The sequence below is a fragment of the Siniperca chuatsi genome, linkage group LG10, assembly GCF_020085105.1.
Source record: "Siniperca chuatsi isolate FFG_IHB_CAS linkage group LG10, ASM2008510v1, whole genome shotgun sequence".
Lineage (NCBI taxonomy): Eukaryota > Metazoa > Chordata > Actinopteri > Centrarchiformes > Sinipercidae > Siniperca > Siniperca chuatsi.
The window spans coordinates 12,282,927-12,307,056 of NC_058051.1; the positions used below are offsets into that span (position 1 = coordinate 12,282,927).

General features: G+C 39.7%; 1 protein-coding gene across 1 annotated transcript in view; it reads right to left on the reverse strand.

Annotated features, from left to right (window-relative positions):
• The window catches only part of espn (espin), a 53,192-nt gene extending 29,116 nt beyond the window's left edge, over positions 1–24,076 (reverse strand). Inside the window, 8 exon segments of the mRNA XM_044210488.1 lie at positions 3,207–3,343; positions 3,346–3,489; positions 4,025–4,292; positions 6,076–6,207; positions 7,278–7,460; positions 7,913–8,099; positions 16,467–16,660; positions 19,692–24,076. Of these exon segments, the coding sequence (XP_044066423.1) occupies positions 3,207–3,343; positions 3,346–3,489; positions 4,025–4,292; positions 6,076–6,207; positions 7,278–7,460; positions 7,913–8,099; positions 16,467–16,660; positions 19,692–19,991 (1,545 nt within the window). The 5' untranslated portion in view covers positions 19,992–24,076.
• Between the last annotated feature and the right edge of the window lie 54 nt (positions 24,077–24,130).

Below are 24,130 nucleotides of genomic sequence, written 5' to 3' on the forward strand. Positions count from 1 at the left end.
ATGACTTCTCACGAAATCCAGACAAGAGCCTCAGATGTCAAGCAGATGCTCATGTTCTGAGTTCTTATAAGCCTGTTTAGTTGTGTTGACTCATGGTAATGTGAGCAGGGGAGCGCTACAGATGGTTTGATTGTCATCCTCCAGGGAGGTGGGCGAACAATAGCAAATATACAAAGCATTTTAGCTGCCCTCCTCCCATCCCTCACACAAACGTACACATAGACAGACAGCCTTTCTTCCCATTATACGGCTCTGTCTGTCAGCATAAAGTCATTGTTATATAGTTGTTTTTACAGTGTCTTTTTGTTTGCATTATCAAAGGTTCTTTAGCCTGGTTGCAGTTTGATATGGTTCACCACATCTGCATGTGGTTTTGCAAAAGCCTCAGATTATTAAAGGTCATACACAAGTCAGCTGTTTGTATCATTTTAAAATGAGTAAATATTTACATGCATAATTTACAACAATCTATTATAACAGAAAGGCAAAGGAGAGTACTCAATTAAAACATGACAACAGATGCAACACATTTAATGTCCAACCATATAGTAGCTCAAATAGCTCCAGAACCTGGAGATTAGCCGAAATACACAAAGCAACTTGGAATATCTTTCCTCTATCTGCAGCCCAAACTTCTACATGACATAACTTTTGCCACTGGTAAAAACGAAACTTTCTTAATCCCTTACCTTAGCGCTAAGAATCCTCTCCTGCAGCTCTCTTCCAGTCTGGACAGAGGCTCATCCACAAAGCCCAGCGGAGCACAGCGAGTAGCTGTCGCCAAATCCAGAGCGTCACCTCCTCTCCGCTCAGCACTACACCTGTCACTCTACCTGCCCTCTCACTTTACCCACAGGCCTCATCAATATCCTATCAGGCCGGCCACAGTAGTGGCAATGATGTCACCACCAGCCCGCAGATCAACCACTCCTCAACCCTGTCCAGTGCCTCTTATGCAAAACACAAAGACCCAGGTGCTGCCCTCATCACGGCCGACTGCACTCAAATCTCTAAGGCTTTAGGAGTATTAGAATATTTTAGCCTTCAGTTCCCTGAATTAGCAGCAACAAACTGCAGAAAATATACAAATCGCGGGTGTGATCTCAAAGTCCAAGTTTTCTGGAGGGACTACAGTAGGTCTAAAGAATAAAAAACTTGAGAGGCAAATGTTTTGTGTGGAGCAGCCACACGAAACATTTGACTTCAGCCAAAGCAAATACAGACAAATGAGGTGAGAGAAGCAGCAGCCTATGTAGTCATAAACAAAAAATAAACAACAACTCACAACTGCATTCAACAGGTTTCCTACTCTGTCTTTTAGTGAGTCAATGGTAAGAGTTTTTAAATAGGTTTTCTACACACCAAGCTGCAATATGTTTACAGGTGAGATTGGTCCATCTGATCGACTGTGTTCCTGGATGAGGTTACTGTTCCCTGTCACTATGGTACCCAAGGTAGATTGCTTTTCCCAATGTATATGGTACACACTGATCTTATTTGTGGGCGTTAGTGTCTGTGTGCATGCATGTGTGCATGTGTTCCGAGCACTGGCTTTTGATAAATTGTTAATGAGGGCGCACCCTGGGCTGGTCACCTGGGTACCAGCCCACGGTGAGGGGGTGGGCACAAACTGAAAACTCTCCCCCATATGGCTGATGCATGCACACACATACACACACACACACACACACACACACACACACACACACACACAGAGCTCACCCTGGAGACAGGACACTATCGCTACCTGTGGATTTTATAACAGCTAACAACAACTGACTTTGCATAGCAAATCTATACACACAGACTGTCCTTCTGTCTGAACAATTGATTTTTCCTGCAAATCAGCTGTTTCTGCAGCTCCTTGACTTTATACTGTACATCTGCTTTTAGATAGAAACAGTACAGCACTGATAGCCATTAATTCGGCTGATTTAGAGGTGTTCCATTTGACAATTACTTTGCGAGATAAGATTATTTCAAACAATATTTTTCTTCTGCTATACTTGAAGAAATGAATAAAATAAAGACTAAAACTTAAAAAAAAAAAGCTATAAATATCACATTTGTAGTGTTTGGTTCAAGCTGGTACTTAATTTATTTTCTGACCTGTTTTTATAGTGTATTGTATTATATTTTTTTGCTAGTACTTTCTCCTGTGTGCACTGACGTAAAGGCTGCTGTAACAAAGAGTTTCCCTTCGGGGATCAATAAATTTCTGATTTTGATTCTGAAGCTAAAGCATCTTTGTTCATAGGACTGGACAGAGACTCGTGTCTTACTATCATATTGGAAGACATGGTAACAATCAGGAATTTAATTCTTCATGAGGTGAAAGTGATCTTTCAGATTGGTTATCTTCTGTCGTAATTACAATGTTCTCTGAACAACTCCATTACAATTCAATTAGAATAACAACTTCACAACCAGTTTTAATATACTTCGCAGCAGTACTGAACCACTAGAAGCAGCACTGAAATGTTGATGCCAGTTTTAATTGCTGCTCCTTGTCAGCTCTTTAAACACACCTTTGAGTGATCTGGAGCCAGATTAATTACTGGAATTAAGATCAAACCCATCACAGCAACCATTGTGTGTGTCAACCCAGAGGACCTGTCACAGTAATGAGCATCGTTGTTAGCCTCGTTAGCCGTGCTAACACAATAACATCATTGTGGGCACCCAGACAAGGCACATTGTTACACAAGAGCAATAGCCCAACTGATTAGACACAAGGGAAAACGGCAGCTAATGGCCAAATTATCCGAAACATCCTGGTCCTTCTGCTTCCTTAGGATTGTTCCATATCATTCATCATGTCACAAGCTCAGCAAAACAGCTACTTTGAGATAAAAAATGTTTCCCCAAAACTTGGGATATCTGCAGTTTTACAATTACCTAACCTACTGTATATAATATACTGCCACATGCCATTAATCATATCATAAAAGAAAGACTAGGAATTACTACACTGTCTGTTTGCTTGTCTTTATACTACAAATAAGCCAGAGGGTGAGACCTTACTATTTCTGTACAGTGAAACCATTTGATGGACAAGTACAAACAATAAAAAAGAAAATTAATAGCCAAGAATTCTTCAAAGACTTCCCTTTAGATGAGGAAATCTTTGCACAGCTCTGAGGCCCGACATACAAAAAAGCTTCATCTTTTGAGCTCAAGCAAGGGCTCACAACCTCTGTCCTTACCTCCATTTTGCCGGTGTTGCTCTCCACGTGCCGTAAGTTGCTTTTCACCTTCAAGAACTCAGCTGACGACGGCTCCTGAGGGGGCTGTGGTGCTGGATAGCTCGGGGGTGGAGGGGGCACTGGGGGAGATTGTGGGGAGGTGGGGGTGGATAGGTTGGTGGTGGCGGGGGTTTGGAGGAGACATCAGCAGGTATCTCATTCTTCTTGGGCATGTCAGAGCCAATGTCTGGGTTTAGCATGTCCATATACGCCTGCATGTCTGAAATGGCTGACTCTGATGCACCTGTGACAAAGACACGGCCCATGTAGGCAGGTTTAATGTAGACTGACTTACTGAGTTTCTCACAGGAACCCAAACATGGTGTATTGCTGATTTAAATGAACAAAATAAAACATTAAGTAAACCTTTTAACATTTACTCCATTTGTTACACCCATTGACTGTATATAAAGTCTATATACAGTCTATGGTTACACCATTCAAACATGAATGCGAAACATGAGTTATTAAATAACGGTCCACCTCTCCATCCAAAACAAACTAAAACACACACCACTAGGGTGCAGCACTAGTATACTATGCACCAATGACATAGAACAAAAGGAAGCAATGGAAGGAAGCTGCATGATGTTAGCGTCGCTTTATTTGACTGTTGAGCTCATCAGCCGTTGATATTTCAATTTAAAACCGAATGGGACATCATTTGGAATGAATTAAAATGAAAGGTATCATACAAAGTATATTTCTAGTCACCTTGTTGGTTCACCTTAGAAAAACAAATTCTAGTCTAGAGTGTAAAGTTTAGTAAAGTTTATTACCTGTGTGTGCCACTGCATTCAGCTGAGTGGGCGGGCCTCGTGATGTTGTTAAGCTGCTCCTTTTCTCCCCAGTGCTGGACTGGCTGGAGTTGGCTGAGTCGTAGTTGGACAGGGAGCTGGATGGTGAACCGATGTCAAACTGTGCTGCCTGGCTGGCAGAGGGCATGGTGGGGGGCATGGTGGTGTTTGGGGACGAGAGGCCCGAGTCCGGCTGCTTGTACTCGAGGTCCATTGAGGGGTCTCGAGACAAAACACGGTGCTCCACACTCTGTCAGGGGATGCAGTTAATGAATACAAGTGTCAATATATCTGTTTTGTTGAACATTCCAATATGTAGATATGATTTCCCCAGTAGAAAAAACAACAAATGCATTAATCTATCAATTCATTCTTAGGTCATCGCTCATTATTAAAACATGGTTCATTTAATTTAGATGTAAAAGCGTTCAGTGTCATTACACAAGACACATAAATGAATTATTATGAAGTATCTAGTAACCACTTGTTCATTCATTAGTTCTTAAATCCCACCACCTCACAGTCCCTGATGACTTACATGAGAAGAACAGAATTACGAGTTTAATTACTGCACACTAATGAAACATCTCACAGCTGATCAAAAAGGCTCTGGGGCCCTTTGCTTTTCCCACAGCGCAGGACTCAGTTTGCTGAATGTCCCTAATGGGAAGAGTACAAGCGGGGTGGGGGGGGGATATGTTTCCCACACACCAAAGAGAGTTCAGTGTTGAGGAGTTATTATTCCTCTGGCCACATGGGGATTTCAGTGGGTTGAAGCTGTGGAGGCCACTGTTTGTCAAGTGTTAATAGCTCTGGAAATTAGCAGAGATAAACTGATGTCAGTCAAGAGACATGTTGTCAGAGACAGCTGTTTTTGTTTTTTGTTTCTTGTGTTTTCCAAGGTTGCATTTTGGCTCTGGGGGACCAACTATGTAAGAAATTAGAATTATTAATTATTATTAGAATATTTAAAATCAAAGTTTTGACTAATATTATGCAGAATTTACACTTTAGTTATGGAACACGTAGTCACTATAACAGACATTATAATTTCATGCAGAGTGAGATGAGGTGGAAGTTGGGCATTTGTGCTACTGATAGAACAAACAAGGCAACAGTTCACATGCCGTCCTATACGCATGTCCTCTGTCTAGAACAAATACTGTATGTTTTCTTTTGAGAGTAGAGCTCCCATTAGACCAATTAGTGTTCGAAAATGCTAAAAACACATCGGTAAGACAGCTGTCCCCAAGTTTGATGAGAACCTAACCAACAGTGTCCAAGATATTGTGTAATCATTCCACAAACAAACAAACATTGTAGCACCTAAAGCTGTGGTTCGCAACCTTCTTGGCTCGTGACCCCCTTATGACCCCCTGTCACAGGTTATGGCCTTAGTGTGGACATTAAATAGTCAACCAAAAGGGATTTTTCTTTTCTGGAGAATTTTTAGAGACCTGAAAAAGATGAAAATAACTAGATTTCATAAAAACAGTAAAAGTTTGTGTTTAGTTGCAAAAAATAAACTATATTACATATTTTTTATTTCTTATCTTTTAAATCATCTTGTGACCCCTCAGATTTGTCCTGGGCCCCCATTTGTAGTCCCAACCCCAGGTTGGGAACCACTGACCTAAAGGGTTGCAGGTCAGTGGAAGTTTTAGGAAAATCCAATCAGTCCAAGATATTGTTCATGATGTAAAAAATAATTAAATGTTATTTTGTCATTAATGTTGATATTATTAGATATAAAAGTCTTTAGGGAACCTCCAATGATTTAATAAAAATCCTGTTGAAATCACAGATTAATGTACAAATGCTTAATGTACAACTTCCTTAAGTAGACAGAATAAACTACACCTATTTTTTTCTCACTTATAATTTATTTCTTAGACAGGTTTAAAAGTTTATGTAGATTAATATACTTTGATCCTCACTGGTAAATTGCCTCTTAAGTTTGGCCCTGTCCATAGGGAGGTCAGAGGTCAGGATGCATGGCAGCAAGCAGGCCATGGGCACGCTGTGTCTCTTACCATGTTCTCCACAGTGCGCAGATACTTGGCACACTGGGAGTGGCCGTTGTATTCGGCCAGATCTGCTGCTGTGAAGCCGTCCTGGTCCCTGATGCCCAGGTCCACCCCATTGACCACGAGGATCTGACAGCACTGGAGAGTGACATGAGAGAGACAGAGGAGACAGAGAAAGTGGTAGAGTCAGATATGAATAAGGAGAAAATGACAGTGTCAGTAAAAGTGACAGCTGTGCTTAAAATCACCTTCAATCAGTTAAAATAAATAAATCTAATTTACACAAAACCTTGCAGATAATAAGTTCTGCAGAAACTGTGTAAAAAAATGAAAGTATTCAATGAATAATTATATGACTCAGATGCAGACCAAAGTGACCAAAGATTATAGTTTTTGCCAATTTACACTACAATACAGCAGGAAAATAAATCGCCACTTTAGTACAGTATAAAAGAGATACACACTGTACTTTATAAAACACTCATTCAGTTGTTATATTATATGTATACTTATTATACCATCATTCAAAATCTAAAAATATCCTCCCCTGTCAAGTTATAGGTGGAAGCCAGACTAAACTTGTTGTTCTCAGACTAAGCAAGCTTTGCATTGTCATATTGACTCATGTTTCAGTTTCTTATTAATGTTCTCTCCAGTCCAAAACTTGGGCCAGCACCCTGCAAGTCAGGGTCAATTTCCTTTGAGTTCAATTTCAAACCCTTCTTATACAGTGCAAATAACAGACATAAAAAATAATATTTTCTGCATTTACAGTTGACTGACCAGACTTGATACAACAAAACATTAGTCAAAGTAGTAGGTCAGAGTAGTGGTAAAACCTTAAGCTAGAGGCCATTCATTCAAAACTGATGGTTAAGTGTGAAACTCACTTACATAACTTCTATGAATATTGTTTACATAAAATTTGGCTACAGCATCTCTGATATTGCTCGTATTGTCATTACTATTAAAAAAGATCAGGACAGCCAACATTCTCCACCACTGGATTAAGAATGTACACATCAAACACCAAAACTTTCTGCAGAAAGCCTTTACATTCCAGTATTAAAATGCCACTATGTTACAATTCTACTGTATTATTCAACATTTGAGGGATAATTGGCAAACTAATACCAAAACTTTCACTGTTAATTCCAGTCTGACCCTGAGCACTACATAAGTAAAAGAAATAAGACACGAACACACACCTCCAGTTCACCGTTCTCTGCAGCGTCGTGAAGCGGGGTCCCTCCCCAGTTGTCAGTGACAATCTCGCCGCCGTGCAGCAGCAGCCAGCTAAGCACCTTTGCGTGGCCGCGACTGGCTGCAAAGTGCATGGCCGTGGCCCCGTCACCATCCCTATCTGTCAGGCTGATCTCGGCGAAACTCATCTAAAAGGAGGGAGGATAACGAAACAAGTTACAGTCATCTGCTAAAACTTTAGGAATTAATGAAAGCTGCTTTTGGGGCAGTAAAAGTAGCAAGTTAAATTTTAATGTATGCTTTCTAGACAGTTCTCTATAAAAGGTTTGATTTTAGACAATCAAAAGAGTTCAATCATGATGCAACAAAGTTCTTCTAGTGTTAACGAAGAGTCATTTTGGTTATGAAATACAGGGTAGACTTGGACTAGAACTGAGAATATCAATCAATAATATTTAAACAAATAAATGATCCTGCATTAATTTGCCTGATCATAGACTTCTGTGAGTTCATTATTCACATTTTATCAGATTTAGTTTTAATAAATGAATAAAAATGTGTGGGATGCGGGTCTAGGAATAAATCAATGTACTCTGTACTTGTTTACAAGATTTGATCTATAGTGTCCTGACAAATATACCAGCCAGACGATGACAGTGTTGTGGCCCATCTGGGCAGCAGCATGCAGAGATGTCATCCCGTCATTGGCTCTGATGCTCGGATCCGCCCCACAATCCTTGACCAGGTATTGGACGACCTCCAGATGTCCCTCCTGGCAGGCTAGGTAGAGGGGCGTGGCACCATTCTTAGTTTGGGAGTTGACAACGCTGTAGGGAAATTAAACAGTAAGGTAAATAAAGAGACACATGGAGACCGAATTTTTTATATTTTTTTATATTATTTTAACACAAGCAAATGAAGAGGTGAAAATCTGTTATTAATGTAATTTTTACATACAGTATATTTTAAGTACAATGAAAACATTATTTGCAGCAATATTCTTCAGGCCTAAACTAAAGAAGAGAGCCTGGGTTTCAAATGGCAATCCAACATTTGAATTTAATACAAAACCATTACACAGAGCCTGTCAAAAACCCAACTCAAACACCATTTTGCCTCAGTTGTTGTGCCTAGAAACAGTCACATTCAACCTATGTCACTTAATTTATAATTACAGTTTGTGCTGACTGCGAAAATTGCTCATTAAATTCCTAAACAGAAGATCCTAAATTATATCCTGAACTTAAAGGATTCTGTGTTTCACCAGGCTGCAGTTCTTCTTCTTACCACTAGACAGTAAAACTCAACATTGAGACCCAAAGTGGAGAAATCATTTTAGTTGACAGGGTGAGGCAAGATGTTACGGATATATAGACAAATCCGGCGGCTGATTTATGTGTTGCAGTCTCTAGCACTGCCGCCATTACTGTGGCAGAGTGGAACTGAACACATTTACACTGAAAGTGAAAGCAGAGCCGCTTGGGTTAATCACGGTCAGCAGTCAAGCTTTCCAACAGATGAAGGTAGATTTAGGAAACTTAAATTGATTTCATGGAGCTGAGGCTTGTGGCATTTACTTTTCGTTTTCAGTCTCAGTTTGTTGCTGGAGCAGCTAATAACAGCAAAGCCCAAAAAAGACACCTGCTGTCCTTTAAAACTAGCCTAAATAAAGTTAAAATAATGTCTTAAAATTAAGACTATAACCTTTATTTTATTGGCATTTGATGACTATATTTTCAACATATAACCGGTTGTACATGATCTGCTGGACAGATTTCTTGGCAAAAGCAAAAAAAAAAGTGAAAACCTTTACATACATACATTACAGTGCTGTACACAGGTTTACAAGTGAGGTACCACCCGCATAAATGGTGGCTTGTTTATTTCAGCCTACAACCCGGAATTGTCTATATTCATAAACATCAGTTCCTTTTCATAATTAGCCAGTAGACAACCCTTCAGACACTGCAATCAAATCATTGTTTATACTCTTTCAGCTGTCTGATGACAGAAACACAAATGTTTTGTGTTTTTAGATTTATCTGAAAGTTCGGATATGTAAATGTTGTCTGATGGCAACAGATTACTGTGACAGTTGTCAATGTCAATATACGGCTATTCAGAGCAGACAGTAGTGACGCTGAGCCAAATCCTACTCCCCTTCATTTCCGAAGGCCCTAAGCCCCGCCTCCCATGTAAAAGCTCATCCAATGCCTGTATCCCTCCTTGTCCCAGATCTCTTCAGTCACAGCGGGAGGTCAGGGAGTGAACGAGTGCTTTCCCACTTAATCCTATAAGGTTGCGCTTTATTTGGACACTGACAAATGAGCAATGAGTCTCTTAAGAGGATTATAACTCCACTGGCTTTGCCCGACTTGCTTTGTGCTTATCGAAGGGTTGCCAGTGGCCAAGACAGACTGAGTAGGTGAAGAGGAGTAGAGAAGGTGAGGAAAATGAGAGGCAGGGCTTAAGTCGAGGGGTGGATCTAGACACAAACATGATCCTGCCAAACTTTCACTCAAAAGGATGTGGCTCAAGGCCAAAACTCTGGTGACTAAAGACCCTGCATTAAAACAACATGTGGATGACAACACGTTCTTGTCCAAATCTTAACACGCAAGGTTGCATCTGCTTATGATCAATCAAGTTCTGTCCTGAGCCAGAAAAGACATACACATTCTTAAAATAACATCTTCTCTGGCAATTTTAGGTACACCAAATATATTTAATCAGATATATGCCTATGTTTGAGACACAGGCTTGTCTTTCGGGAAAAATTTTAGAATAAGCAATGGAAGTCTGTGAGATCGAGGGAAAAGTTCCAAGTAAAGAAAAAGCACATCTTAAATATTTCAAAATAAGAAGGGGAAGTAATCTGCGATTCTGTCATCAGGAAGTGGGCAGGACAGGTTAATTATTCATGAGTGTAACCAAAGTGGGCTGAAGTTCCCCTGCTCACTGGGGTCTGTGTAGGAAAGAAGCTTACATTTGTCATTATTCCTAACCTCAAACTTCGTGACAAAGTTGAGTGTATTTGTGGTTAAGATGGATACGATTCTAACAAAGCACACACTGCCTTTGTCACAACTCTCCAAAGCGGGTTAGGGTTAGGGTTAGAGGCTTGAACACTCCACTAACCAAGTGCTTTTGGTGAACAGGTGTAGATTTCAAAGAGCTAAGAAAGAGGTTAGCCTTGTGTAACGACAGAGCTAGCAAGTGGCACACAAGGGGCACTACCTCGTCAGTCACTTTGTCACTCAAAGGAGAAAAAACACTCTTTAAAGTAGCAGACATTTGATATTTTTTCCAGTTCAGCGCCGATGAGTAATTTACCTCAGTAATTGCCTGTACACTGTCCCCTCCCTTCCACCCATGTACACGGTAACAAAGACCAAGGTTATTTTCATTAGCAAAGTAATTGATGTCGTACTAATGGTCTTCTTGCCCGATAAAGACTTGTTAGCTTCTTAATGGCTTTTCCTGTCTAAATAATGAAGAATGTTGTAGGAAAATGTATGCACTTTATTTAGCTATGTGACTTAAGTTTCTTGTGTATGAAATGTTATCATGGAAATCTACTGATTACATAAAAAGCAGCTCTTATCCATATCTTCTTTTAGAGGCTGCAGCTGTACTGTGGGCCCTTTGCCCAAAATCTTCTCAAAATGGCACGTTACATTGTATTTTCTCAGTTTAAACCTCTTGTCGTAAAAAAGAGAACAGAGAGGGGTTTTTATTCTTGTACCAAGAACTTATTAAAACGATTGGTGCTGAAGAAAATACGTCCAGCTTAGCCATTGGTTGAGTGAAAAACTCTACTCACCTATTTACTTCTCCATGTTTACTTAATGCTGAATGCCACCTAACTTAAGAACTAACCACTCATCAACTCAAAGTTTGAAAGAGCACTAATTGGACCTCTTTGTGAGCTGCTACATCAATACACAATAAGCATCAGGCTGACTTTAGAGGCTCATGCTAAATGTCTTCTAACCTCAACAACACAAATGACCTTCTGAGAAGAAGCAGAGAGGGTACTCATTTCCTGAGGAAAAACTCCTAGTGTTTAACAGCCATCTTAATCACTTCATTTTGTCATCTTTATTAATATTTTATTAATATTAATAACTGTCTTGACTTTTCTGACTTTTCTAATCTATGCTAGCTCTGAAGCTTTGCCTTGCAGCTACTTGGATACAGGATGAACTGCCTCATTCTGGAACAAAATCTTTTCTTTGAGGGTGAGGAAATTAATGTTAGAATAAATTCATATTATGCTGGACTATATGAACCTTTTGAGTTATACACTACATAATCCTGTTTCAGCAGCTGTTCTGTAAACGACAGAATTGAGAAAAGATTAAATAAGAAATTAGAAGACTGGTGATTTTCCCGAGTCCACCTTGTCTGTTTCCAACTGAAGTTTAAACAGCTAACTTTCTAGAATATCCTAATGCAGAGGCCTACCCTTCTTAACTGCATGTTGGAATTATGGTTTGGCCAAAGAGCTTAATCTGCACTAATTGCTTGCATAACCTGTCTGTAGCCTCTCTCTCTCTCACCCTCTCTCATTCATTCAGTCTTTTGTGTACGGAGGCTATCAGCAGAGACACAGCACATGAGCCTGTTGATTTTGGTTCTCTGGGATGGACGGACAAATGAGCTGCCAATACAGATGTAGCTTGTAAATCTAACAAACACTAAAATATCGAGAAACAAAGCTGCATCTGTAACACACAAAAAATGTGATTGCTTAATGAGTACAACATTGCAGACAGCTGAATACTGCAGCCATTTTATGGTCATTTTATGATATGGTTACCTGAGTACTTGTCTTCACTTCAGAGGACTTTTGACCTGTGCACATGTCATTCAAAGAATGACATGCACAGAGAATGTTTTTGAGGACTACTTTTGCATTGCCTCGCAATATGTTTAGCGTTACCTCGTAATACTTTTCTTCTTCCATTCCTTCTGAGCCATATGTCTACTTCCACTCAGCTGCTCCCAGCACAACGCAACAGTATATCAGCTCAATTTTACTTTGAACTGGGCATTATGGATGCTGATATAGTACTACTGCTCAATAGGCATGCATGTTTTTGTAATTAGTGAAAGTAAAATTAAACAAATTCTTCGATCAAGAGGTCTCTCCAGAAGAAAGCAGTAATGTAATCTGCAGGATGCTGTCAAGTTTTCATTCAACAGTTACTGTAGCCTACTCTGTACTGTACCCCAGAGGGGTTTCACTGAGGAAAAGGAGACGTCTCCAGAGGTGGAATTACAGATGTGCAGTTAAATCTACCTCATAAAGCTAATGTGCTGTATTTGTATGATTTAAAAAAAAGCAACAAATAAGAAGGTGACTGAAATGCTGCAAACAGAGTCTGTGGTTCTGTCACAGAAAGAGCAGACAGCATTGAACCACTTGCAGAGATACATCAGGAATGCAGACGCAAGTTGGAAAGCTTTTTGCATTGTGTGCTCTGTTCTTTGCACAAAACTAATTAAAGTAACCTTCAATGCTGAAACAGGTTCAGGTAGAAGGCCTGTTGCTATAAGTTGTAAGATGAAGAAGATGTTCCTTATACATACAGCTCCTACCCAGAAGTTTGATAATGTTCTATCTGAAACTTCTTTGCAATGGACATCTTATAAGGTGAGGTGACCATAAACTATGCTAAATAGTTGTACATTGTACATTAACTTGAGAATCTCCACACTACCTTGCATTCCAAATAGACATACGGCTCAGAAGGAACGGAAGAAGAAAAGTATTGTGAGAGAACGTAAAATTTATTGCGAGGGAACACAAAATATTGCGAGGGAATGCAAAAGTAGTCCTCAAAAAAATTCTCGCCATGACCTTTAGGGGGCTCTGTAAATAGATGTGGTAGTTGCAGTTTTACTTTGAGTGGGTTTCAGTGGTTGGTTTTAGTTGCTCTAAATGCTACATCATGAACAAAATTCAGGGGGAAACTCTTGTAGATCCTTGCATTTTCTGTCATGAAAAGGTCAGACTGGATTAAGATATACAGTAGATATCAAATATATATAAATCCTCAAACCAGCCAACACTACCAGCATTCAAAAGTCTACATTGTTCAAAGCCCAGGTGGTAGTATGAGGTCTTGTGTAGAGGTTTGAGGGTCTTGAGGCTGAGTAAGGGTGTGAAATAGAACTTAAAACCAAGTATGTGTACTTTTACCTCTGTGCATCTCATTATGTTGTACCATGAATAGGCTCCCAGTTAGTAAAGTGATGATGTAACAGAGAGGGTTCATGTTGTCCTTGTGATTTTTCAAGTAGAACAAACTCTGAGCCATCCAATTACCTCTTAAAACTCACTGATACAAATTTGCAGCTTGTAATAAATCCTGAAACAAGAATGCTATCTCTCTTCTGCAAAGTTCAATTCTAAACAATGCCTGAGGCTAGTGACTAGAAAGCAGCCCGTCTATTCAAACGGATTTGTTTTCCTCATTATCTTATCGCCGGTTGGCGTTACTGTGTGTCGCCGTGGAGATGGCGGTAAATAGCAACAGTGGGAGTGGTGGTGGAGAAGAGTGAATGGGGCCCAGCTATCAGGGAGCTACCATGTCCCTGAGGCTCATTAAATTTTCAGCAGCTATGCACCTGTCTGGGGTGCAACCGAACAATATTGGAGGTGCAGAGCACAAGGTTAGTGCCTTAAACAAGCTGCTCATCCTGCTAAGATATAAGGTAAAGCAATTCAACAGATAAGGCTGTTTAGCTTAAAGACTAAGTCGTAAATTCATTACATTTCTATTTCTTTATGGCAGCAGTTAGTTCCTTTTTTATTATTTTATAACCCAACAGGTGTCTGAAAAACAATCAAAACAAGGCCAATCGTCTTGCCTACTTAACGTTACCCAGAGGGATCTGTTCGTGTACTGAATTCACTTTAATATCACTAAAATAGAAACATCTAATTTAAGTTTTAAAAGTATTAATTGTTTACTACTCTCTGTAGGGAGGCATCAATCAACAGCCATGCTACTGAGCAAGTCACTAGCGACTGTAACTGTTTTTCTTTTTTTTTTTGGGGTTACAAAAGATTTCACAGTGATCTGATGATAATACACTATACATCAAAACTGCAGTTCACAATGCCAATGCTGCATTTCTTTCATTTCTCATATCTCACCTGAGGCTAGGTGTGTAATGACTCTGACAGAGGAGCTTTTTCAGGGTACCCTCTCAATACTCTGGATGATACAGCTATACTAACTTCAGATATTTGGTCAAAGTTGCATAACAGCTGTTGAATACTGGGGTGTTGATGCTGCCAAATCTGCAGTTAAATTACTTAAAAAATGGGAGTGTGGTGACCCTAACCCTGCCTCCTTTTTTTTTTAGCAGATATTACCTGCAAACGACTTGGTTGCTGCTTATAATGAGTCTGTGGTGTTGGTTTGTGCTCATCCTGTACTTACAACACTGTGTGTGCTCAGTGCTGCTTCCCAGAAAGGACAATTCAGTTGTTCTAACGCTTCACTTGTGTCCTCTGCGATGTAATCGTCCATATGAGAGGGTATTATCTCTACAGGGCACTGGTGGGTCTGACACTGCACTGATTAGGGATGATATTCATCAAGGGGTAATCACACGCACACACACACAAAAACACACTCTAGAGCAGCAATGATTATTCAATCGATAGAAAATTAATCTGTGACGATTTTGATCAATTAATCGTTTAAGTAATTTGTCAAGAAAAAATGCCAACCACTTGATGATGATTCAGGTTCTCAAATGTGAGAATGTTCTGATTTACTTGGCCTTGCATTATAGTAAATTGAATATTTTGGGGTTTTGGACTGTTCGTCAGACAAAACAGAACATTTAATGTCACCTTGGGCTCTAGGATGTTGTGATGGGCATTTTTCTGTTTTATGATGTTTTATAGACCAAACAATTAATCGATTCATCGAGAAAATTATTGTCAGATTAATCGATAATGAAAAATGAGCGTTAGTTGCAGCCTTACATTGTACCTAATTTTGCAATCGAGAGTGCAGGTTGGGAACAAAAATATTATTTGATTGTTGACAGGGCTCTCACGCAGCTATATAGACTTGTGTCAACATTATGGAAATTATTCTAGCTATATTATATAAGCAGCACACAGGGTTATGGTAGTGTGCATTATTTTGGAAAAATAAAACCACAAAGAGTTTTTTTTCTAAATCGAATCTGAACACAAAGTATTTGGATTGCACCACAAATATAAAAAAAGCAAAGTTCAGGTTGCTTCCCACCAGTGCCAGTTGGTGCTGTAAATACTACCTACAGTATGAGCCCAAAGCTGATCTACTGACCAAAACTCTATACTGTGTCTATATCAGTCTGAAATCTAAATCTGAACAGTGGATCTACTGTCTCAGTTACAGTAGGAGAAAACTGACTAGAGCCTACAAAAATAAAAGTTGTAGTCTAAAGGCTTTTTTAAAATCACATTTGCGCTGTGGTTTTCACAGGTGAAGAGGGTGTTGAAGGGCACCAGGTCAAAGAGAGAAAGAAAAACAGTAGTAGTGAGTTGAATAGTAGATGAGAGTGGTGTATTAGGTATGAGAGTTTAGCTTTATACACTACTGTATATGTAAATAACTCTGATAATGTACTTACTTATATTGATTTGGGCTGTTTATCCTAACTTTATCATAGCTATTAAACAGTTAACATGAGCTAACTGCTGTTTTCCCAGCTAAGAAACAACCTCAGGTTTTCATTTCAATTTTTAAAATCCCAGTTTCAGTAACATACATTAAAATGTCTTTGAAAAAGGTAGAACATTATCTAACTACAGAGGACGCAACTAATAGAATGGTGATGATTGAAAGTAACTTCTAAAATATCACACTTGATTTGAAAAAGATATATTTAGATAAAATCTTGTAGAATTTGTGTTGAGTACTGTGTGCTTTTAGGAATGCAATCAATGACACCCAGCCTGCTTTTAGAGATTGTATTCTAAACAAAGACATTCCCATTTGCATTCCCTGCACAAAAGATCAACTTAAATCCTACAAGTTACCATATTAAATCACCATTAGACAACAGCAACAAGAAATCAACAACTTATAAATCACACTGAGAGTTAGTTCAGATTTTGAGCACAGTGAAAGGAAGCTTATAGACTGCTGTAAAGACAAAAAACATGTTGCTCTTACTTTGGGCTGTGCCCCAGTAACAGTCGGAGAGAGGGCAGGTCTCCCTTGGCAGCAGCATAGTGAACAGGTAGGGCGCCTGTATCGGTGGAGGCCCCGGGGTCCACCTCGCCACTCTTCAGCAACCACTCGGTGATCTCATGGTGACTGAAGCGGGATGCAAGGTGGAGAACGGTGGCACCAGAACTGTCCCTGTGCTGTCAATCAAACAAAAGAGGAAAAGAGCTGAAATATGCAGTTCTGAAATTAAATGTCCCATAATTAAAATACTTTAAAGGTGCAAAATGGCAATACCAAGAGGTACAGTATTACTTTGTGAATCAACTGTAAAATATACGGTACTGTATGTTCCTGTAGAAACCAGCTCTTAGTCTGATTCCACATTATGAAATTAAGATTTAATCTCTCAGTTTTTTGAGAAAGCAGTAACTACCAGCAAATTTCCGACCTATTTAAGATTTCTTTATTAACATGCATGAAACTTGCACTGGTTGGCATCCAGAGACCAGAGCAAGGCCATGTTAGTAATCTAGCAACCCATATCAGTGACTGGTGCTACTCCACCACAGTTCAATTTAAGGGTAAATTATTGTTGTTATTGGCTACTGTATTTTAGTGTCCACTGTTAAAATTAAGGGAATCAATCATATAACTTCTTGTGCTGTGTGAGATAAATGGGTCATATGACATTTTCATAAAGGTTAATGTTTCGTGTATTGTTTATACACAGTTCGTTTGAATGATTCTGCAGGTTAATTTCGTTCATTGCTCAAAGTTGTTTACGCTGTGATTTTCTGAAATGCATATGGAGCCCTCACTACTTGAGAGTAGCAGGCATATTTGAGCATGGAAGTAAGTCCTTGCGTATGAATGCATACCTTGTTTGTGAAAACTGTCCATATACGCAACATTCTGCATGAGAAAATTTAGTATATCTTGAGCTTCTAACTTGCTGCATTTCTAAGCTGCATAGACTGACAATTGCACTCAAATCTACAGTATAATCAGCTGACCCAGAAAAAGAAAAGAGAATCTGAGAATAAAAACACACAGATCATAAGCTTTTACATCATCCAACACTGACTCAAAAAAGACATGAGGTTACGGCTTCCATGTTCCTTTAAAACTTGTTTACCTGTAACATATTTTATTATTTGTGTCAAGAGATGGAAAAAAAGCTAACATTATATTTAATATTATTAATACTCGAGTCTTATCAACAAAAAGCTAAATCTGTAGTCTGAAGCAGTGGAGTGCCTCAAATGAACATCATTAACATAAGATAAAATCGGGATCAGAGCGCAGTAACACAAAGCAAAAGACACAAAGCAAAAGACACAATGGTGAAATGTGGAAGCTAGCATTGACCACCCATCAAGTAGATTGCACTGCAAGTAGTAATTGATAGGTTTTACTAAATGTCACCAAGTATCTTATCAGTTAGGGGCTCACCTGGTAGAGCGTGTACCATTAAGGCTGAGTCCTTACCGCAGCCCTGGTTCAAGTCCAACCTGGGGCCTTTTGCTGCATTTCATCAAAAAATGCAATTTTTTTTGATTAACTCAGGTTTGGTACTGCTGTTTGTGTTGTGTTAGGCTAAATACATTTCTAGTAAGAGAAGACATAATATGGGTCAGCACGGGGGGCTTAGTCATTGGTACTGTTGCCTCAGACCTAGAAGGTCATGGGGATGAATCTGACCTGTCTGTGTGAAGTTTGCATGGGTTTCCTTTTACAGTCAAAAACATGTGCAGGTTAGGTGAACTGGAAAATCTAAGTTGCCAGTAATTGTGAATGTCATGTCTGCCTCTGTGTGATAGACTGGGGACCTGTCCAGAGAGTACTCTCCCTCTCACCCAAAGCATGCTGGGAAACTTTGTATAAGATACTCTGGGATACTCTGTATAAGCAGGTATAGAAAATGGATGGCTAGATTATATTGTGTTACTAAAGAGAAACAACGTATTATAGAAAAATACTAGAATTAGAGGCACTAGACTATAATGTCTACAAGTGCTGGTAAATATATGCACATATAAAGTTAGTGGTACATGAGGGTATACTTCAGATAACAATAAAGTACAACTGTATTACAGCTTTTACTAAGACTCCTTCAAAAGGCCTACTGCATTCCTTCCTGGTGTTTGCATCTTACTACCAGCAGGGACATGGAAATGAGGTAATTGAGTCAAACTACACTGTCATTATGTAGTTCTATTTGTGCACTTCATGAGTTAGTGTATGTGCTGTATAAAGAATTTGCAAATCCAGTTTTGCATACTTCGTTGCCATGGGAACATGAGGCAGTACAGCATAGTGAGTTTTACCTGGGAAGTTCTGAGGGGTACTCTAACATTTTCAAATGCCCACCAGTTGACAGTATTTTACATGTGCTGAAGTTTTGTGAGTTAAATTAGATGCCTTTATTTTCTCTTCCTCAGAGTGTTAGCATATGCTTCCTTTCAATATTTCATCAAAACAGTAACAAAAAAGCTATAGGCTCTTGTGAATATCTGAGGGTGTCTTTTCTTTAATAGGGAGCAGTGTGTGTACTGTGTGTGTACTGTAAAATCACCATGTTGTGATGTCTGGGTAAGGTCCTGATGCTTAATCTGTTATTAATGAATTTTGGCAGGCAGTTGCCATCTTGGATGAAGTTATCTTTTGCTGTATCACCAAACCCATAACTGATCACCATTCAAAATAAAAGGGTTCTCTTGCAGTTTCAGAACAATGGGGACTATAAGTGAAATAATGGTGTCATGATTAGGTTTAAACCATATTTACTGGCCTTGTGGCAGTGCATCTTTGAACTGCAATGCAAAAACGCCCTGTAAAATGTGTATAATGTAACTGAAACATGTTATTTAGTAACTTAACTTAATTCTCAATTAAATAGACTGTAATGTATCTCTGGGGTTCCTCTATGAAAAAGAGCAGATGGGTCACCCTGCCTTGAGGAGCTGCTATAACGTTACCTGTAATTTTATTAGTGGGCTATGGGTTTAGTGTCTCGTGATAGTCTAAATGTTGGTTCAGAAAACAGATACATTTAGTTAAAAACCCAAATAAACTGGACCCAGTTGGTGAGGTGAAAGAGAGATAGGGTGCGGGGGTTTGGCAAGTAGGCTACACAGCTGTGAAATGGCAGCCAGGTCAGATTAAACACTGAATTAGGCTCCTGTCTGCTACACTTAAACGTGTCCAACTATAGCTCAAGTCACTCACCTCTGGCCGACATCCACCCTGGGTCAGCAGCCACTGTAAGCACGTCAGGTTGCCGGTGGCTGCTGCGTCATGCGCCGGGCTTGCCCCGTTGTTCGCCAGGGAGTTGCCCGGCAGTCCTGCCTCCTCCACGAGGAAACGTAGGCAGGTTAGTTTCCCGGCCCGGGCTGCGTGGTGGACCGGTGAAGCCCCCAACACATCCTTGACGTCGCTGGTGAGCGCTTTTGCCGCTAATTGCACTTTCAGAGTCTGCACGTCCCCTTGCCTTGCGGCGAACAGCGTCCTGTCTTCCTCCATCACCATGACTGCTGCAGATTGGCCGACTCCGTCCTTTGGTTGCCTGCGTTGCGCCCGATCAAGTTCACCGTGCGGATGGGGTCAGCATCATTTTTGCGAAGCTTCTGATCATCTCAGTCACCCGGTTAATTTTGTGGGAAGGCTCAGTTATCGCCCCGCATCTTCCCAGAGCCAAATGGTCAAAAGCAAGATCCGTTTCCGTTCACACACATTTTAATATGTGATACATTTTACATGTTGAAATAAACTCAGTCCATTATTCTTTATCTGAGTGACAAACTAACCAGCTTTTTATGTTTTGTTGTCCGCTTCTTTTCTCTCTGACGCCCGCAGGATGCTGAACACCTGTTGCACACGTTTGGTTTTTGTGTTCCAGTAAGCTATTTTTGTTTAATGTATTTGTTTACCCTGTTTGCTAACGTCTAACATGTACCTCAGAGAATATTTCGCAGTGTTTTTCTTCCTATAGCAGATGGCGACATGGGACTCAGCGCCTGTTAAATAATCCATCAGGGGGGGAGGATCGCTGAGCCTGTTACAGGTTGTTGCTTTCTGGAAAATCGGCTCAGAAGTTAAAGGGGCAGTACCGGGCAGTACTATGAACAGGCTGCTTAAACCTCTGATTATAGCCAGAAAGTTAGGCTATTCAACTGTGGTGGTGGGTGTCAGTCAAGTAGGTACAGGCCAAAGGCTACATACTAATTCAGCAATGGACTTTTTGAAACCACGCCCAGTCTTGTTTGCATGCAGCCTCACCGGCATTCATTTTCTACAGCAGGGAAATCTGCAGACTGGACACCCACAGTTTGCACCCTGTAGAGGTCCATCTGGTGGCCTTTTGGAAAACTGAGCTTCTGAAGTTTTTCCACTGTTTATTGAAGAATTCTACAAGTTCAGAATCTTGCTATAGCTGGCGGGTGTAACTGTTTTGATCAACGCAATTAACCGCTTCATTTTACTGTCATTATGATAGTCCGTTATAAATGATCATGCCTCAGCATTTTCTGCTTTTGCAGCTAAAACCGATATTGTTTTCTTTATTTATAGCTACTGAGTCACAATAGAATACGTTCATCCTTAACTAATAGTAGAAGTTTAGTGTTTGTTGTTTTGCTAAATTAAATATGGCTGTGGTCACAAAGAACCTCTAATCTTTATGTATGCATGCGTGTACCAGAGCAGCATAACTGATGCATAGCCTATAAATCCTGCCAAGAATTGAACAAATTACTTTTGGGAGATGAATGGGTGATAATAAAAAATATTTTAATTGCATTGTTTTGTTGTGATGTGTGCAGTGGTGGAATTACATTTACTCAAGTACTGTAATTAAGTATAATTCTGAGGTACAAACACGTACATTTACTTGAGTCTCCCCATTTTATGCAACTTTAAACTCTACTCTGACGTTAGTAGTTACTTTGCATATTAAGATTTTATGTACAAAACATATTATCAGCCTCTAAAATATGATGATTTGTTATTGGCTAAAGTGCCTAACAGTTTATAAAGTAGCCACCTAGTTAAAAATAGCTCCACCTCGACTTGCTTAAACGTTAATGTATCCGTAACAATTATCAAATAATGTAATATATAGTAGGCTATAACAAGTGGGTACTTTTGCCCGAGTAAAACTTTGAATGCAGGACTTTACTTGTAACAGAGTAAACGTGCACTGTGGGATCTGAGTATGCCTACCACCACTGGATGTGTGTATAGGAGGAAAAAGTCCAAACCTCTACACATCACCCAGTCAAACAAATCAACTGAAGCCTACAAGTCTACTCAGTTAAAAGTTTCTCTGCGCAGCTTTAACTTTCACTTGCAGTACAGAAATGCATGCTGTTAAAATTAACCCCACACAAATTACGATCTTAGTTTGGTTTGACCTTGTCTTGAATGACAGAGGTTTATAAGAAGGCTTGATGGATATAGCAGATACCCATATTTCCATGAACGTGACGTTGTGATTAACTGTAATACTTTTAACCACCAAACGGTGGCAGGAAAGCTTCATATTTACCTAGGTATAGTTCCACCTGCGGAGGTGTTCAGGTGTCAAGTCATTATGTTGTATTGGCTTCTCTAAATCACTGTAGCTATAGCACACACGTTTGGACATTTAACATATCCGAATAAGTAATCTACTACTAATAAAAATAAAAAAAGTACCGTACCTTTTATTAAAACAATGGACCAATTTCACTGCTTTGAAGGCTTATTTACACACTGTGAAAATAGGAGGTTTATTTAAATTCAAGCCAATATAGCTTACTCTTGTTCAGTCTTGTTTATAGGTTAACGTATATTCCTATATTTGACGTTGTCTTATATGTTCACGCGATACTTTGGGAGCTAACATCACAATAAGAGAACTTGCGGCCTCACACCAGGTTCCGCACTTTCCGCCTCTTCACTGTCAGATTAGGTTGATTGGTTTTTCCGCTCAAGCGGCTTCTGCCTGATGTGGGTGGGTTTGCTGCGGAGGGGGTGGGGGGGTGGGGGTTATGGGCGAGTCTCGTGCTTGGCGCGTGCCTCTCTGGACCATCTGTTGCACTGGTCCAACTGTCATGGACACGCGCCGATTTAGGGGAGGAGAGGGGAAATTCCCACGAGCGGTCTTCCCTAAAGGAAATTGACAATAATAACTCCCTAACACGACTGACGGGGGACACTACATCAATGATATTCTTGCATACATATCCTCCATTGCAGGAATGTTAGGCCTACTTGCAGATAAAAAAACCCATACAGGCCTAAATGACAAGGCCTAAGGTATTTGAACAATATCATAATATTAGGCATCCTATTTGGTTGAATATATGTATTTGTTCTTACTATGTATACCCAGGCTGGACAACTGAGTGTATTGTCAATATAGTAAATTAAATTGAATTATCATAGTGATTTTTCGTTTAGGAAAACGATGGACCCACAGTTTGTTTTTAAAAATACGTTTAAAAAATATAATGGCACATATTGCCTACACAAAATTAGACATTTCCATAGCCTGTTTTGTGTAAAATGGGGTGCTGATTATTTATCGGCTAGACTGTACTGTCTTTTTTGAAATGATGTTTATATATCAATTAGGCCTGTTTGTTTATTTATTTATTTACCAGTTTGCGCTTTATGTCTGGACCTCATTTATCAAACACTTATTTGGTGCAGCTGCAGCCTAGCAGCTCTATAATGAAGGGTCTAACACAGGATTTAATCATGTGTAGGGGATCTGGGGTATTTTCCCAAGGTTCGTTAAAGACGTTCCCACAACTTCAAGCAATGAGAAGCCAAATCCCTATTGAACTGGAAAGGGGCTGCCAACGGTTTTCCTCCAAAGCCTGGGAAAGCTGGGATATTTCTTGCACGCGTCAGACGTGCGACAGTTATTCAAATTGGACTCAATTATGCAATGCGTGGGCCCCATCTATTGTATGGTCACAGCTGCTGCTGCGCGGGAACATTCAAATTTTCTGCTCAAGTTCATGCTGCTTATAACCTAACCTAACCCACTGCCTGTTTGCAACGGTAAATAGCCCCAGTTCACCTTATAACAGTACACTCCAGAGAAGTACCAAATTCAATGCTATTATTGAACAATTTACGTGTGTTCTCCTACATTTGAGCCTTAAAACGACATACAGTAGCAGGCCATGCCTGCATATTTCATTTAACACTTTCATCGGTGGCCCAGAAGCATCTTTATGAGAAGGCAAGTCTCGAGAATGACCTCTAGAAAATTTGAGTTTGAGTTCGAATTTTCTGATTTGTAGGCTATCAATAATAAACCCTAATAATAATAATAATAATAATAATAATAATCTTACTTTTTCCTTCAAATCTCCATTTACCACGTTAGGCGTTACAGTTTTAAAACCACCTTTAAAACTAGGTTATGACAAAATACACAATATACCGGTAGGCCTGTGGTTATACAGAGCAGCTCCTCGCGCCCATCTGCAACGGCCCAGCTGGTTGGCGCGTGCCGTAAAGTAATTGCTTTCGCTTGAGTAAACCTGGGCGCGTGCAGTAAGGATGCCTTCAGTCTATGTTGAGCCACAGAGATAAGCGTTTCTTTACCTTAATGTTTGATCTGAAATAATAATAATAATAATTATAATAATAATAATACTGATTCTAATGAT